At 45.8% G+C, this 18,078-nt stretch overlaps 1 protein-coding gene across 1 annotated transcript in view; it reads left to right on the forward strand.

Annotated features, from left to right (window-relative positions):
• LOC137374573 (suppressor of tumorigenicity 14 protein homolog) overlaps positions 1 to 18,078 on the forward strand; it is a 92,725-nt gene that overhangs the window by 17,651 nt on the left and 56,996 nt on the right. The window contains exons 6-7 of the mRNA XM_068040871.1: positions 5,835 to 6,010; positions 9,738 to 9,773. Coding sequence (XP_067896972.1) covers positions 5,835 to 6,010; positions 9,738 to 9,773 — 212 coding nt within the window. The remainder of the gene's footprint in view (positions 1 to 5,834; positions 6,011 to 9,737; positions 9,774 to 18,078) is intronic.

Below are 18,078 nucleotides of genomic sequence, written 5' to 3' on the forward strand. Positions count from 1 at the left end.
TTTGGTGCGAATTGCACCATACTCCATATTGGTAAGCGCAATAGTTTGCACGCACGTGAACATCTGGCAGATGTATGCAGAGTAGGCAGGTCATGATGTCACACGCTGATCTGATGCCAGCACTTCCATTTTGGAATTCAATGGCGCTAACGCTGTCTCTTAATCATGCATAGCTGAACCTGCACTCAGAAGCAGGAAGTACCACCCACCAGCGCTATTTAGAAGGGGTCATCAAATAATTTCAGGTTAGTTGCTGATGGATTTCTACTGGCTGTGATTTTTTTAAATTCATTCATGGGATTTGAGCATTGCTGGCAAGTCCAGCATTTCTTGGCCATCCCTAAATGCCCTTGAGAAGGTGGTGGTGAGCCACCATCTTGAGTGACTTGCTAGACTATTTCAAAGGGCAGTTGAGAGTCAGCCACATTGCTGTGGGTCTAGAGTCACATATAGGCCAGACCGCATAAAGACGGCAGATTTTCTTTCCGAAAGGTCATTCGTGAACCGGACAGGTTTTTCTGTTGGTTACGAAGCTTCCAGACATGGGTGCAGTAGGAAGCATTCCCCTTGGAATACAGCAAGACTAGAAGAATGAGCAGAGTGCACACAGAGCAGGGTAAGCTGTTCAAAGAGGGAGGAGTAGGGGGAGAAGGGCTCTCAGCAGGAGGCTCTATCCACCCAGGATGTTCAGGGAGCAAATCTCTTACCCTGACTCTCAGTGAGGAACAGTGCATGAGACGTCTACGCTTTAGTAAGGCTATCCTCACTGAAATTTACTACCTGTTGCAGCCACTCTGCAACCTCAAAATAGCGCTGAGACAACATTGCCAGTGGCTGTGCAGGTGACTCTGACCATAAACTTATATGTGCCGGGCTCCTTGCGAGCTGGAGATATTTGCAGCATGTCACAGTTTGCTGTCCACAGTTGTGTGAAGGAGATTACTAAGCCTCTCTATTCAAGGAGAGCTGACAACATTTCACTTTCTCTTGCCAGAGAGCAGCAAGCAGTGTGAGCATATGCCTTGGTGAGGATTGCAGGATTCCCATTGTGAAGGGTGCCATTGACTGCATGCAAATGGCTTTACGAGTGTCACATGTCAACTCTGAAATCTACCGCAACCGAAAGGGATTCAACTCCCTCAACATCCAGCTAGTTTGCAACCATACTCAGCACATCATGCAGGTTAATGGCTGGTAACCTAGCAGCAGTCATGATGCCTTCATTCTGTGACAGTCCACTGTGCGATCTGCATTTAAGCCACCACAACAAACCAAAGGGTGGCTACTGGGCAGCAAGGGCTAGCCTCTGACCACATGGCTGATGACTCTGGTGTGCAACCCATGCATAACTGGACAGTATGCATTACAATGAAATCCATGCAGTCACATGAAATGTGATAGAGCAGACCACTGGTGTGCTGAAACAACAGACTTGAATTTTATCATGGAGGCTGAAGTCCCACTGCCGAGGCCGAAAGCAGGAGGTGATGCATTTCAGCTGCCAACAGGACCCAGGAAGGCATATTCCGAGTGGTGGTCAATTACGTGACTGCTGCCGGGGCTGCCGTCCCTACTAAGAATGTTGGCCTACCTCCAAAGCTGGTGGTGACCAGTGTTGAGGATGCACCTGCAGGATGAGGGTGCATCGAAGGCTGGGTTCCCTCGAAGAGTAGTAAGTGGGGTCTGAGGACTCCAGGCCAGGGAGACAGCCCCAGTGATCGCTTGGGGAGGGAAGTGGTGTCGATGAGGGCAGGTGGTGCTATTGCCATGGCAGCAGTCATTGTCGTCAGGGGAGCCCTCCTTGAGACATGGAGTGCCCAAAAGGGAGGCCCTCACCCACTCCCCCCCCACCCCCCCCCCACCACCACCATGGCCCAATAGGAGACCACCAGGTTTCACTGGATGGTCTTCACATGTAGCGGCAGGCTCCCCCGCCATTGGCAAAACGGAGGTGGGAAGAGGTCCCTAATTGGCCACTTAAATGGCTCAATTGGGCTCCTGGTGGGCAGCATGCCTGCCAACCTTCCCGCTGTTGGCAAATTGGCCTGGCAGTGGGAAGACATTGGGCATGCCCTCCGATGACATCCCGCACCATTTTGCCAGCCTGTCAACAAGGGCCTGGTAAAATTCCGGCCAACGTTTCCGCTGCCTGGACCACTCTGGAGGAACCTTGCAGTACTTGGTAGAGTGGGTGTCAAGATTAGTGGTGGTCTGCTGTTAGCTGCACAACATTGTCAACATAAAGGCACAGCCCTTGCCACAAGCTATGCAGCAAGCAGCTGAAGTGCAAAAGGAGAAGCAGAAAAAGAAATAGAAGAGGAGAAGGAGGAGGCAGAGGCAATCTAGACAGCCCTTTTCTGGCTGGGCTGTGCATGAATAATTCATCTAGCTGTTGTCAGAAAACACAACCCCAATTCCCCATTCACCAACAGTCTCGCACCTTCCCCTCCCTCTGTCACTGACAATGACAGTGTCTGCTTGGCCACAATGCAAAAATAAAAGCCAACACAAAATAGACATTCTAAATCAAATTTATTAATCAAAGTATGCCATTTTCCCAACAAACACCAACTAATTACCCTTGTGCATTCCCTTAGTGCCTGTTTTCCGTGTGCCTTTGCCTTCCTAGTGCTCCTACCCAATGCTACCCCAGTGGCTGCAGCATGGCTGGTGGAAGACTGCTGACTTCGTGGAAGAAACTGCAGATGACCTTGGAGGACACCCTGAAGCAGCTCTCAGCCTTGAAGACTCTGCTTCAGATTGCACCATATCGGCTTGGACAGCAGCAGTCTGGCCTGGCTGACTGACAGGCAACAGCAATGGCCCTGGCGGAGTGGAGATGGGGGGGAGGATGAAACGCTGTCATCCTGAGAGAGGATAGTAGGTTCATGCTCCATGGAGCCGCTGCCACAATACAACACCTCAACAATCCTAGTAATCTTTTGGAGATTGCTGGACTGCTGTGAGATCCTGCAAGCCCCTTTGAGCACTGGTATCCACGGTCTGAGCTTACATGGTAGCAAGCCGAGCTGGCATGAAAGCAAGCTGACTTTTCATGCAGATGTCTGAGCTTCCACTGTGGCACCCAAAAATTGGGTGGCTTTTGCTTGTGCTGCAATGGAAACTGAGACATCAGCTGTCAGATGCTGCATCATGGTTGGATCCACAACTGTGCTGATGGAATTGGCCACGAGTTGCATGCTGGAAAGGTTGGACACCAAGCTCCACGCGAAGCCCAATGCAAAGTTGGAGCCAAACTCCTTGACATTGCACGCAGAGTTTCTAGCAGGCCTGCCAATGCATCGAGTATTTCATTGTGTGCACCCATCAGTCTTCTTCTGTAGCCTTCCACATTAAGTGCTCATCTGAGTCCTCTTCAGCAGAACGTATGCACGACCTCATCCTCCAGGGTGCTGGCCCCTGTGCTATCCTCACCCCCTACCCTAGCTGCAGGCCTCTTACCACATACATATCCTACCACCAAGCTATCCTTTAAATTATGCACGGTGTCAGTAGCTGAACTGGTGGCTGTGAGTGCGAGATTGAGTGATGGGATCGTGGGATGAGGGGGAGATGGGATGCGAGAAGGAGGATTAGGTATGAGGATGCAGTCATCTTCTATCACTGGCCTGCCACTGGTCACGGCCTCAGCAATGATGGCCAGCACCATCTCCTCCATGCTCCATGGGGTGCCTGTCCCATGTCAGTTACCTGCTACAGCCTCTAGTTGTGCTTCACCTGTCCTGCAGGAGAGAGGGAAGTGAGCCAGTGAGTGTGGTGCAATAAGTTTGCGTGATGTGATTATTATGGTTGAATAGCTAGCAATGTGTGCAAGCTGTGAGATGTGGGTATGAGGCTTGCAGCAGTGCTAAGTGTGTGAGGGTGGAATGAAGCAATGATATTAGGTGTGAATCCTAATTGATACAGATTGTTGGCAGGTGAGTGGTGGGATGTGGTGCACTGAGCAGTGTCTGAGGATAGTGGTGCAGTTTGTGGCATATGGCATTTGAAGATGCAGTCACTGACCTTGACCACTTGTTTGAGATAATTGAGCTTTTTGCGACACTGCATCCAGGTCCTGAGCACTTGACTCCTGGCATTAACCACTATGGCTATCTGGTCCTACTGCCTTCTGAGAGTTTGTCTGGAGGGCCTCCTGTGGATAAAGCATGTCTTTCCTTCTCTGCAGCTTCTTGACCAAGGCTTCCAGTGCAGCATGTCAAAATCTTGGAGCCAACTCTCTCCCATGTTTTGCCATTCTTCTGTCTTTCCCAGGTCAGAATCAGTTGGAGAATGACTTCCAGCACCTGCTGCAGCCACAATGCTCCTTCCCTTTAAGATGCAGGCTGGCTTTAAGTGGTGCAGGCTAGCTTTAGCTGCACTAGCCTCTCGTGACTTTGGGTCCCCTGCTCAGGTGTGCAGTCATTCAACAGCACAGTTAGCACTGGCTGCATGCTTCAATCATGTAAGTTAGCAGGCAGCACCATGATCCTTGTGCCTGTTTTCAGGGGCTATCAAATTTAACACCCTTAAGCTATTAACTAACAGCAGTGATACAGTTTACTAGTTTTACTTCTGTTTGATTAAGCATTTTCCTTTCCAATTTTGCTTTTTATACTTATTCTGCTCTTTATAGAGCTTTTTTTATTACTTTAAAATTTGTGTCTTTTGAGAAACCATTAAATACCCTTCAAATGAATAGACAAAACATTACCTTACACACTTTATTTTTATGCTTTCAATCCCACTTAATGGGATAGGAGCATTTGTGGCTGATCCAAGATGAACAATGCTGTCACATGGATCTTTTCAAAGTGGTTCCTGACATGCATAACTATAACTGCCTGTGTAAATTAGTTTGATGATTGACAAGACTCCAATTAGGTGCTACACTTCTTTTTGCAAATATTCATGTCACAGATTGGACAGTGGGGCTCTGATATTAGTTGCCTTCAGATAATTCCTTTCTTCTTAGCCTTGCAAAATCCAGAGCAGATTAATTAGCTCACTATTCTACAAGCTGGACATTTACAACTTCTTCAAAGACCTCAGCTGAAATAGTGCGTGCTATTATTAGAGCCTCCAATAATAAAGTAATATATAACTTCTTTGCCCTAATTCCAAGTTTATAGAAATCTAATATTAGCCCTTTGCTTTGCAGAATGTCTATAGTCTATTTTAGAATTGACAGTTTTCCTATAATTCCCTTGCATTGAGGTCCTGATCTTACCTTGCCACGACAAAGTGACCATTCATTTCCTAAGCTGAAAGATATCCATTATAAACTAATTCTTAAATTCCTAATATTATGTCAGTGTATCAGCCACTCTCTTTGGCTCTAAGATTAACAAATCATTAGTTTCTCATTCTTGCCAATTTTCTCCCCTTCCGACCTCTCTTGAAGTCATTTACTCATTGCTGGAGTACAGTTCCGTTGATGTAAACACCCTACAGTATCTTTTCCAAGAGTCACTATCTTTGTGCTTATTTGTTAGTGAATATTAACAGACTATTTTTCTATGGGACCTTACCTGAAGTTCACATATGTGCACCATCAGTTGGGGATTGTTGAAGCAGGAACGCAGGTTGATCTTCCCCTACTACCATTCCAGCTGAAATCAGCTGACTCAGACCAGAGATTGTACCTGAGACCATCCAGGTCCCTATAGTTCAGTTACTCGCTCTGTAAATCGACTGAATCAGGGGAAACTAATAAATCATTAGTATGTCAAGTCATTCACTATTAGTTACTTTTTCGAAGGCTTACAATAGATTATTTTGATTGATGAAGGGGAATTAACTGCTTTTTTTTCTGATTTTTTTTTAATTTACAGCAATGGCAGTGTTACTGCCTATTACTGGTTGCAATTTGCATTACCAAAAGAACATGATCTTTTGATTAAATATACACTAAGTGCAGAAATGTTGATGAATGTATTACGACAGCATCTCTATACTGGCAGAACGGCAGAGAATATGGAAGTTGAACCATCTTCTGTCACACTGCAGGGTAAGAACTTCATTTATATTCTGTATAAATCTGGCCAAAGGTAACAGCAAAAAACCTACATTGTTGGTTACTTTAATACTAAACCAAGCTGGTAAACTACATTGTGGGATAGAGGTTTAAAATGAGGTCCATTTACCTTTAGAATGTACCCCAAAAAATGCTACTAAAGTATAGTAAATTTTTGTATGTCCCTTTAAGGTGTAATACTGTACCTTGTTCAGGTAAATTTGTGGTCATACTGTGTACCTATCACAACCTCTGCATCAGCAACTCGTTCTTTCATACTAAACCCTGTCACCAGGTTTCATGGAGGCACCCAAGATCACATCGTTGGCACCAGCTGGACCTCATCGTCACAAGGCGAGCCTCTATAAACAGTGTCCAAATCACACGCAGCTTCCACAGTGCGGACTGCGACACCGACCACTCCCTGGTGTGCAGCAAAGTTAGACTCAAACCAAAGAAGCTGCATCACTCCAAGCAGAAGGGCCGCCCACGCATCAACACTAACAGAATTTCTTATCCACAGCTGTTACATAAGTTTCTAAATTCACTTGAAAAAGCCTTTCAAAACACTCCTACAGGGGATGCAGAGACCAAGTGGGCCCACATCAGAGACTCCATCTATGACTCAGCAATGACCACCTATGGCAAACGTGAGAAGCAGAATGCAGACTGGTTTCAATCTCACTTTGAAGAGCTGGAACCTGTCATAGCCGCAAAGCGCATTGCACTGTTGAACTACAAGAAAGCCCCCAGCGAGTTAACAGCCGTAGCACTTAAGGTAGCCAGAAGCGCTGCACAAAGAACAGTCAGGTGCTGTGCAAATAACTACTAGCAACACCTATGCAGTCATATTCAGCTGGCCTCCGACACCTGAAACATCAGAGGAATGTATGATGGCATTAAGACAGCTTTTGGGCCAACCATCAAAGAAGATCGCCCCCACCCCAATTCTAAATCAGGGGACACGATCACTGACCAACGCAAGCAAATGGACCGCTGGGTGGAGCACTACCTAGAACTGTACTCCAGGGAAAATGTTGTTACTGAGACTACCCTCAATGCAGCCCAGTCTCTGCCAGTCATGGATGAGCTGGATGAACAGCCAACAAAATCGGAACTCAGTGATGCCATTGATTCTCTAGCCAGTGGAAAAGCCCCGGGGAAGGACAGCATTACCCCTGAAATAATCAAGAGTGCTAAGCCTGCTATACTCTCAGCACTCCATGAACTGCTTTGCCCTTGCTGGGATGAGGGAGCAGTACCACAGGACATGCGTGATGCCGATATCATCACTCTCTGTAAGAACAAGGGTGACTGCGGTGACTGCAACAACTACGGTGGGATCTCCCTGCTCAGCATAGTGGAGAAAGTCTTCGCTCGTGTCGTTTTAAACAGGCTCCAGAAGCTGGCTGAGTTTGTCTACCCTGAGGCACGGTGTGGCTTTCGAGCAGAGAGATCCACCATTGACATGATGTTCTCCCTTCGCCAGCTACAGGAGAAATGCCGCGAACAACAGATGCTCCTCTACGTTGCTTTCATAGATCTCACCAAAGCCTTTGACCTCGTCAGCAGATGTGGTCTCTTCAAACTACTAGCAAAGATCAGATGTCCGCCAAAGCTACTAAGTACCATCACCTCATTCCATGACAATATGAAAGGCACAATTCAGCACAGCGGTGCCTCATCAGACCCCTTTCCTATCCTGAGTGGCGTGAAACAGGGCTGTGTTCTCGCACCTACACTGTTTGGGATATTCTTCTCCCTGCTGCTCTCACATGCATTCAAGTCTTCAGAAGAAGGAATTTTCCTCCACACAAGATCAGGGGGCAGGTTGTTCAACTTTGCCCGTCTAAGAGCGAAGACCAAAGTACAGAAGGTCCTCATCAGGGAACTCCTCTTTGCTGACGATGCTGCATTAACATCTCACACAGAAGAATGTCTGCAGAGACTCATCGACAGGTTTGCGGCTGCCTGCAATGAATTTGCCCTAGCCATCAGCCTCAAGAAAACGAACATCATGGGACAGGACATCAGAAATGCTCCATCCATCGATATCGGCGACCACACTCTAGAAGTGGTTCATGAGTTCACCTACCTAGGCTCAACTATCACCAGTAACCTGTCCCTCAATGTAAAAATCAACAAGTGCGAGGGAAAGGCATCCACTGCTTTGTCCAGAACGGCCAAGAGAGTGTGGGAAAATGGTGCACTGATACGGAACACAAAAGTTCGAGTGTATCAAGCCTGTGTCCTCAGTACCTTGCTTTACGGCAGCGAGGCCTGGACAACATATGTCAGCCAAGAACGACATCTCAATTCATCTTCGCTGCCTCCGGAGAATCCTTGGCATCAGGTGGCAGGACCGTATCTCCAACGCAGAAGTCCTCGAGGCAGCCAACATCCCCAGCATATACACCCTACTGAGCCAGCAGCGCTTGAGATGGCTTGGCCATGTGAGCCACATGGAAGATGGCAGGATCCCCAAGGACACATTGTACAGCGTGCTCGTCACTGGTATCAGACCCACCGGCTGTACATGTCTCCACTTTAAAGACGTCTACAAACGCGACATGAAGTCCTGTGACATTGACCACAAGTCGTGGGAGTCAGTTGCCAGTGATCGCCAGAGCTGGCGGGCAGCCATAAAGGCGGGGCTAAAGTGTGGTGAGTTGAAGAGACTTAGCAGTTGGCAGGAAAAAAGACAGAAGCGCAAGGAGAGAGCCAACTGTGTAACAGCCCCGACAACCAATTTTATCTGCAGTGCCTGTGGAAGAGTCTGTCGCTCTAGAATTGGCCTTGATAGCCACTCCAGGCACTGCTTCTCAAACCACTGACCACCTCCAGGCACTTACCCATTGTCTCTCGAGACAAGGAGGCCAAAGAAGAAGAAAACTTTTGGATGCTGTGGCAGGGATACTGTAGGATGTTTCTGGATAAATTAGATAAGATAGGCCAAATAATCTTCATCTTTATCTATCTTGTGAATCAGATCTTGCTCACATATAGCCATTTGGGTGGCGCAGTGGTTTGCACCGCAGCCTCACAACTCCAGCAACCTGGGTTCAATTCTGGGTACTGCCTGTGTGGAGTTTGCAAGTTCTCCTGTGACTGTGTGGGTTTCTGCCAGGTACTCTGGTTTCCTCCCACAGCCAAAGACTTGCAGGTTGATAGGTAAATTGCCCCAAGTATAGGTTGGTGGTAGGAGAATTGAGGGAAGGTGGGGATGTGGTAGGAAATATGGGATTACGGTAGGATTAGTATAAATGGGTGGTTGTTGGTCAGACTCAGTGGGCTGAAGGGCCTGTTTCAGTGCTGTATCTCTCTATGATCTTTCTCTCTCTATAAGTGAATTAAAAGAACAGCTATTATCCTAAACCTAGTATAGCTTGAGTTTGCTATCCTTTACAGATAAAAGTAAGAATGGGCAATAATTAAACTACAGCAAAAGACCGAGAAGCATTATTTAGAATCATGGAGCCATAAAATATGAACCTTCTTAATAGCAAATCTTCCAAAGTCATGGTGCAATATTTAATTTCACTTTTGTAATTTACACATATTTGTATTTTGTTATTGATTCTTCTGTTTAACCTTATATTCCTTGACTCGGTCACTTCATAGAGGTGGGAACAGGGGGTGATATGGGTAATATAGTGATGCTTCAAAGTGAAAGTGATTATCTTTTATGTTATTAACTGAGTTTATTTTGGGTCTTTTACAGTTGCTAATGAAAGTTATGTTCAAAGCTTGAAAACAGGTGAGTTGCTCAATTGTAATAGAGGTAGCAAAGTAGTGTTCAGAGCAGGAATCATCAGAATGTAAAACTGGGTGGAAGAAAAGATGTTAGTTTAAAATAATAATTGCATTTATATCCAACTTTTCATTTTAAAACATCTTAAAGCATATTGAATTATTGCTTTTGAAATGAAATGATTGTTATGTAGGGATTTTTCTTCATCCAATTAAGATAATTGGTTCAACAAAGTCAGGGGGTAGATCAGATTTTTTTTTTGTGCAATGAGTTATAATGATCTAGAGTGCATTGTCTAAATGGATGGTAGAAGATGATTCAATCATATCTTTCAAAAGGGAATTGGCTATATATTAGAAAAGGAAAAAATTTCAGTGCTGTTGGGAAATAGTAGGAATTTGAGACTAAGAAGAAACAGCACAGACATGGTTCAACAATGGCCTCCTTCTATACTGTAAGATTCTTTCGGGGGAATTTAGCCTGGAGGAGTACGTGGGCTTGGGTGAAAGTGGGGTGGGGGCGGGGAGGGAGATGGGGGCGGGAGTGCAGTGAGCAGTGGTTAAAACTGCCAAAAATGTCAGCAAATTGGGAAGCCAGCTCCAAACCATTGACTTCTGCATTTAACTGGTGCCCATTTGCCTGCTTGCATAAAAACCATCAGGAGAAGCGGATTGCCTATTAACATATGTTAATTGCTCAATTAGATGGATATTTCAAATGACTTTTTAATTGAATGGCACATCCACAGGTTTCCCAGGCTTCCTGAAACTCGCCACTGAAAGCGTCGAAAACACAGTGGCAATTGAGGGGCTGAATGGAAATCATGGAAATACTGCAGTAAATAGTACTCACAGCTGCTTTCTAACCTACAAATGGGAAAGGGTTTGTTCACAATATTTCTTACTAAGAGTTTACTTTCTACATTTTGGCGGTTTGCTGAATCACAGCAGGATGTGAGGTGCTTTAGCTGCCTTAGATTGGACATTGGCTAAGGACCAATATAACTAGCACCAGTAGAACAAACAGCAACAGGCTACTCTTGGGACACCTGTAACTTGACAGCAGCGAGGACATAAGCAGAAAGGGAAGGAGCAGAGGGGGTGCAGCTCACAGGAGGCACGACCCTAACACAAGGTGTACAGGTGGAGGTTGAGTTTCCTTCACGTGTCGGAACAGCAGTATTTCAAGTGGCTCAGGTTGTCATGTTAGGTGGTGGCAGACATCTGCAGACAGCAGACAGGGGAGAAGTGGAGATGGCTGCAACAGAGAAAGCTGCAGAAGAGGGGTGCAGCTTCAGGAAGCACTACCAGGCCACAGGGTGTACAGGCAGGGGATGACTTTCCTTGACATTTCAGTGTTTCAGGAGGCCTAGGTAGTTGCCTCAGGTGGTGGCAGACATCTGCAGTCTCCTAGAAGATGGACTACTACCTACTGGACCTAGTGGCCATATGTTACCAGTGGCTGTCAGTGTCGCCACCACCTTCAAAGTTTTAGCCTCTGATCCTTCCAGTGCATCAGCAGAGACATAAGAACACAAGAAATAGCAGCAGAAGTAGAACATATGGCCAGTCGAGCCTGCTCCACCATTCAGTACGATCATGGCTGATCTTGGGCTTCAATTCCACTTTCCTGCCTGCTCCCCATATCTCTTGATTCCCTGCCAGACCAAAAATCTTTCTATCCCAGCCTTAAGTGTATTCAATGATGGAGCATTCACAACCCTCTGCGGTAGAGAATTCCAAAGATTCACAACCCTTTGTGTGTAGTAATTTCTCCTCATCTCAGTCCTGAAAGATTGGCCCCTTATCCTGAGACTGTGTCCCCGTGTTCTGGATTCCCTGACTAGTGGAAACAATTTCTCAGCTTCTACCCTATCAAGCCCTTTCAGAATCCTGTATGTCTCAATTAGATCGTCTCTCTTTCTTCTTAACTCCAAAGAATATCGGCCCAATTTACTTAGCCTCTCATCATAGGACAACCCAATCATCCCAGTGACCAATTTAGTAAATCTCCGCTCCACTGCCTCCAGTGCAAGTATATCCTTTCTTAAATGTGGAGACCAAAACTGCACACAGTATTCCAGGTGTGGTCTCACCAAAGTCCTGTACAATTTTAGTAAGACTTCCTAATTCCTGTACTCCAATCCCCTTGCAATAAAGGTCAACATGCCATCTGCCTTCCCAATATCCTGTTGCATCTGCATGTTAACTTTGTGCGTTCCTTGTACGAGTACCCCCAAGTCTCCTTGAACATCAACACTTACCAGTTTCACACATTTTTAAAAATATTCTGCTTTTCTATTTTTACGAATAAAATGAACACCTTCACACTTCCCTACATTATACTCCATTTGCCATCTTGTTGCCCACTCACTTAACCTGTCCATATCTCTTTTGCAGCCTTTCTATGTCCTCCCTGCAGCTTAGCTTTCCACCGAGCTTTGTATCATCAGCAAACTTAGATACATTACCCTCTGTCTCAGCTCCAAGTCATTAATATGGAGTGTAAATAGCTGAGGCCCCAGCACTGATCCTTGCGGAACCCCACTATTCACTGTCTGCCAATTTGAAAATGCCCCATTTACGCCCACTCTCTGCTTCCTGTCTGTTAACCAATCTTCTATCCACGCTAATATATTACCCCCAACACCATGAACCCTTATCTTGCCTAGTAACCTTTTATGTGGCACTGTTACAACCAGGTGAGAAAGGTGTCTAGGGGTCTCTTTCAGCCTTCACCTGGTCTTACTGTAACAGTATTTAATTTTTAAACACACTGTGTTTTGAGCTCCCCCTTTGGTGAATCCTTTTTTTAGTTTTAGAGATACAGCACTGAAACAGGCCCTTTGGCCCACCGAGTCTGTGCCGACCATCAACCACCCATTTATACTAATCCTACACTAATCCCATATCCCTACCACATCCCCACCTGTCCCTATATTTCCCTACCACCTACCTATACTAGGGGCAATTTATAATGGTCAATTAACCTATCAACCTGCAAGTCTTTGGCATGTGGGAGGAAACCGGAGCACCCGGAGGGAACCCACGCAGACACAGGGAGAACTTGCAAACTCCACACAGGCAGTACCCAGAATTGAACCCGGGTCACTGGAGCTGTGAGGCTGCGGTGCTAACCACTGCGCCACTGTGCCGCCCACTTTCCAATTATAAGCCAAAGAAATGAGCACAAACAGCTTTCTTAGATTTAAAGAAGAAAAGTGAAATTTCTTAAAACTTAAACTCTAATTCGGTTAATGCCTACGGATACACGCTGCGCCCCACGCTAGCATGCATACAAGATACACACATGCAAATAGTGACAGAAAAGAGCAGAAGAAAAATAGTGGAGAGGTTTGAGGCAATCTCTGAAGGGGGTTTGTTACTGTGCTTCAAGCTCGCTGTAGTGTCCTTGATCGAAGGTAGTCTTGTTTTTCGTTGGGACCCAGTATTCATCTGAAACCTTGTTCACTGTAGGAGACTTTTCTCTCTTGGGGTTCATGTGTCTTCAATGGGTCTTCAGTTCCATGAGAAAAAGATGGGAGCAGACAAGAAAGAGATGTTCTCAGTCCAGGGGCAAACAGCTTTCTGACTTCAAACATTGTTTCTCCAATTTAAAACTTCCCTAGTTGGCCAACAGGTGGTCACGTGACTGATTGGTTTGACCAGGTCTCTTCTGTGTATTGGGAGCATCTTACAGTCAACCTGGAATACTAGCTTCGCCACCTTTACTGTCTGGTAATCAAAAGTTGATTGTGGATTAAATTGGAGCAGGGAGTTCCAAGTACTGTCTGTTACTATGCAAATGTACCTCCAGTCAAGGATCTGGTGTTTTTTTTAAAGCAAATTCTTTCTTTACTCCAATAACAGTTTAAAAATCAGTGTTCATGTGGCGGAATTAATGTGCTTCATTCTTGACAGGTGGGGGCCTGCTTGACACCTTCACACCCAGGGGAATGAAATGCGATTTGAAAAAAGGGCGCATTTCATTAAAAGCTTTGTGAGAAATATAAGACACAAAGAAAAGCCATGCATTTCTCTCATTCCTTTCCCTCCATTCATAAATCTTAAAGCCTATTAAAATTGTCTTTTCTGGCTGCCGCTGCTGCTATAATTTCCCCTTTTTTGGTGTCCCAGCAGCCATGTGGTTCTTTGGGGGAGCTTTTCTTCAATTTGCCCATTGCCATGACTGCCTACGGGTTTGTTCTTGTTGAGGTAATGTTTTTTCCAGGAGAGTTAGTAGTGGGTGGGTCTATCCTGAACTCTCTTTCAGTGCTTTGCTGAGTCATGCAAAAACTTTTGACTTCAGGGTGGTTCCCTTTTTCTCTGACTGTGAGGGAGGATTCGTTGTTAATCTCCCCTTTGTTCTCTGGGACACTCCTACCTGCAGGTATGTGTGTAGACTTGACTGCATTCTCCTCGGGCACTTCAACTAGGTGAGGCATCACCCTCATGGTATCTGTGCCCCCTAGAGGTCTCTCTTTGTCGCTGCATGTTCCTGTAAATGCTGTTAGCAACTCTGGTGGGGTGCTCCTCGAGTCTGCACTTACATAGGAGGATGCAGGGTCTAACTTTTCAAATTTTTCGGGGTTGGCTAACCAGACAGTAAGGATTTTCATCCGGGATTCCTCCCAGACTTCCCTTAACCTGCCCTCTTGGTCACTTTTTCCCCTTTTCTTTCTAAACTTTTGCCAGCCAAGTGCCTGCTTGTCCCCTTTTGTTCTCGGCGGGGGTCCCTTACAGTTCACCAGCCCTCTGCTGGAGGGTCCTCCAAACACCGGTACAGGACTTAGGGGTGCAGGTTTCACTGTAGGTTGGGGTTTCCCCTCAACCTGGCACATGTGGCATTTCCTGCAGTACTCCACCACATCTTTGTGGAGTTTTGGCCAGTCAAACCGTTGTCTTATGTGGGCTTTGGTCTTTCGTATATCAGCATGTGCTGCCACTGTTGTCTCGTGGGCCCTTCTTAAAATTTCTCTCTGGTACCTCTGCTCCACCACTAACTGGTGAACTACTGTCCATTCCTTGCTCTCAGGTCTGTGAGGAGAACTCCATTTCCTCATTAGTACCTCATTCTTTAAGTAGTAGCAATCAGGGTCTCCCTCTGCTTCACTTTCTGGGCAGCCTGTGCTAATTCTCTTAATACTGGGTCAGCTCACTGAGCCTCAGCTAGGGAAAATCTATTTAATTCATTCCCTGGGTCTCCTAACTTTCCAAAGAAAGTCTCGGGCAGGCAAACCTCATGGTCATTTGCCTGCAATGCCAATGCAGTCTCCTCTCGGGGAGCTGGTTTGATCATGGCCTGATCTACTACACATTCAGGGAAACTGCAGGAAACCATCTCCTGCCTAAGCCCTGTCCCGCTGACCTCCTGCGGTCTTTCTTCCACTACTGGGGGGGGCTACCACCTTCACCCCACCAGATCATTACCTAGTAGCAGGTCAACCCCGTCCACAAGCAAACTAGGGACAATCCCTACGGTCACTGGTCCCGAAACTAGGTCGCACTCCAAGTGCACACAGTGTACAGGTACAGGCATACACTGCCCTCCAATACCATTCACCACCATTTTGTTGTTCTCTGCACTCTCTGGGGGAAAAGTCAGGCCTTTTCCCAGTAAAAGGGATCTAGTGGCCCCTGTGTCCCTGAGAATCAATATGGACTTGCTTGCCCCACTCGAGGGGTATGGAGTTACTTTCCCTTCAGACACAAAACCCTGATAACCCTCAGGAATCCTAATAATTTTTCCTGCACTGGCTGTAGTAAGCTTCCTGGGTTGCACTCTTACTGCAGTTAAAGCCACATCTTGTTCTGCTGGGCTTTCCATCAGGGTCCCATCTTCACTGAGTCGGTGTGCCCTGATTAACCCTACTGGTTTTCCCTTTAGTGTCCAGCAGTTAGCCTTTAAATGCCCTGCCTTATTACAATGGAAGCACACAGGTCTCCGGGTCTCACTCTTGCTCACAGCACCTTCCTTTTTGGCTGGAGGACAGCCCCCTGTGTTTCCTGCTTTCCTTTCTCTCCCTGTACTGCCTGGGCGGGGATCACCTTCCCACCATTTGTCCTTTCCGGATTTGCGGGGGTGATTAGTAAAGGTTCTCCCTGGGAAACTGACTTATAAATTAAAGCAAACTCATTGGCCAGAATGGCCGCTTGCCGGGCTCCCTGAACCCACTGCTCCTCTACTTTATTGAAAGTGGGAGAGAGTTTTTAAATTCCTCGAACAGAATAACTTCTCTGAGAGTCTCATAGCTGAGCTGTATTTTTAGAGCCCTCAGTCACTGGTAAAAAGCCAGCTATTTACTACTTTCAAACTCCAGATAAGTTTGATTAGTTTGCTTCTTGAGGGTTCTAAACTTTTGGTGATAGGCTTCAGGTACTAATTCATATGCCCTGAGGATAGCATTTTTGGTCAGTTCATAATTTGATGAACTCTCATCTGGCAACAAGGAATAAACCTCATGGACTTTTCCAGTTAGCTTGCTTTGTATTAAAAGAGACCAGGTCTCAGCTAGCCATTTTAGCTGCCTTGTCAGTTTCTCAAAAAACACAAAAATGCTTCCACATCTTTCTCATTGAAATTTGGAATTAGTTGAGTGAGTTTTAGCAATTTTGTACCCAGCCCTGAATTATGCTCCTCCATATTGGCCATGCTTTCACTAGGGTTACTCTGTCGCCCCCTAATTAACTCAAGCCGCTTCAGCTCTCTTTCTTCATATTCTTTCTCTATCTCTCTCTCCTGCCTTTCAATCTCTTCACGTTCTTATTGGAAGGCTCTCTCTCTTCCTGTTCCTTCTGGAAAGCTCTCTCTTTCTTCCTCTCCTGCCTCTCTCTCTTTTTCTCTTTCCTCTAATTCAAGTTTCCTTTGTTTCAGTTGTATCTTTGCTAACAATACCCTGTCTGGATCTGCTTCTAACCCTGTTTTTGCTTCTTCAGATTCAAGGGAAAAATGGTTGGCCACTAGCCTTAGGAGTTCAGACTTCCTAGCCTTGCCACGTACAGTGATCCCACACTGCTCAGCCATTTTTCTCAACTCCTCCATTGACAGTGCTTTTAACTTATCCCAGGTTACTTCACCCTGGCTTGGAGAGCTACTCTCTTCAGTTGCAGACATGTTAGTATTCAAGCACACACAACCACAAGAAAGCCTGTATTGAAATCTGTTCTTTTTTTTTGATTGGGAACAATTTGGCTTCCCACTTCCAATTTCACTCTTTTGTCAGTGGGTAAAATTCCAGATGCCAGCACCCAAGTTTCTGTTACGACCAGGTGAGTATGGTGTCTGGGGGTCTCTTTCAGCCTTCACTTGGTCTTACTGTAATAGGATTTAATTTTTAAATGCACTGTGTTTTGAACTCCCCCCTTGGTGAATCTTGTTCACCGTTTTCCAATTATAAGGCATAGAAATGAGCACAAACAGGCTTTCTTAGGTTCAAAGAAGAAAAGTGAAATTTATTAAAACTTAAACTTAAACTCTAGTCCGGTTAACGCCTACGGATACATGTCGTGTCCTAAGCTAGCATGCATACGCGATAGCCACATGCAAATAGAGACAGAAAAGAGCAGAAGAAAAGTAGTGGAGAAGTTTGAGGCAATCTCTGAAGGGGGTTTGTTACTGTGCTTCGAGCTCGCTGTAGAGTCCTTGATTGTAGGTAGTCTTGCTTTTCATTGGGGCCCAGTATTCTTCTTAAACCTTGTTCACGGTGGGAGACTTTTCTCTCTTGGGGTTCATGTGTCTTCAATGGGTCTTCAGTTCCGTGAGAAAGAGATGGGAGCAGACAGGAGAGAAATGTTCTCAGTCCAGGGGCAAACAGCTTTCTGTCTTCAAACACAGTTTCTCCACTTTAATACTCCCCTAGTTGACCAGCAGGTAGTCACATGACTGACTGACTGGTTTGACCAGGTCTCTTCTGTATATTGGAAACATCTTAGAAGTCAACCTGTAATGCTAGCTTCTCCACCTTCAATGCCTGATAATCAAAAATCCATTGTGGATTAAATTGGAGCAGGAGTGGCCCCCTCATCCTTTCCAAGTATTGTCTGTTACTATGCAAGTGTACCTCCAGTCAAGGGTCTAGTGTATTTTTTTAAGCAAGTTCTTTCTTTACTCCAATAACAGATTAAAAATCAATGTTCTTGTGGCAAAATTAATGTTCCTCATTCTTGGTAGGTGGGAGCCTGCATAACAGGCAACTTATCGAATGTCTTTTGAAAATCCAGGTATACTACACCTACTGCTTCCCCTTTATCTACCCTAATAGTTCTCTCTCTCTCTTTGGCCTCCTTGTCTCAAGAGACAATGGGTAAGTGCC

The sequence above is a fragment of the Heterodontus francisci genome, chromosome 10 (genome assembly GCF_036365525.1).
Source record: "Heterodontus francisci isolate sHetFra1 chromosome 10, sHetFra1.hap1, whole genome shotgun sequence".
Classification (NCBI taxonomy): Eukaryota; Metazoa; Chordata; class Chondrichthyes; order Heterodontiformes; family Heterodontidae; genus Heterodontus; species Heterodontus francisci.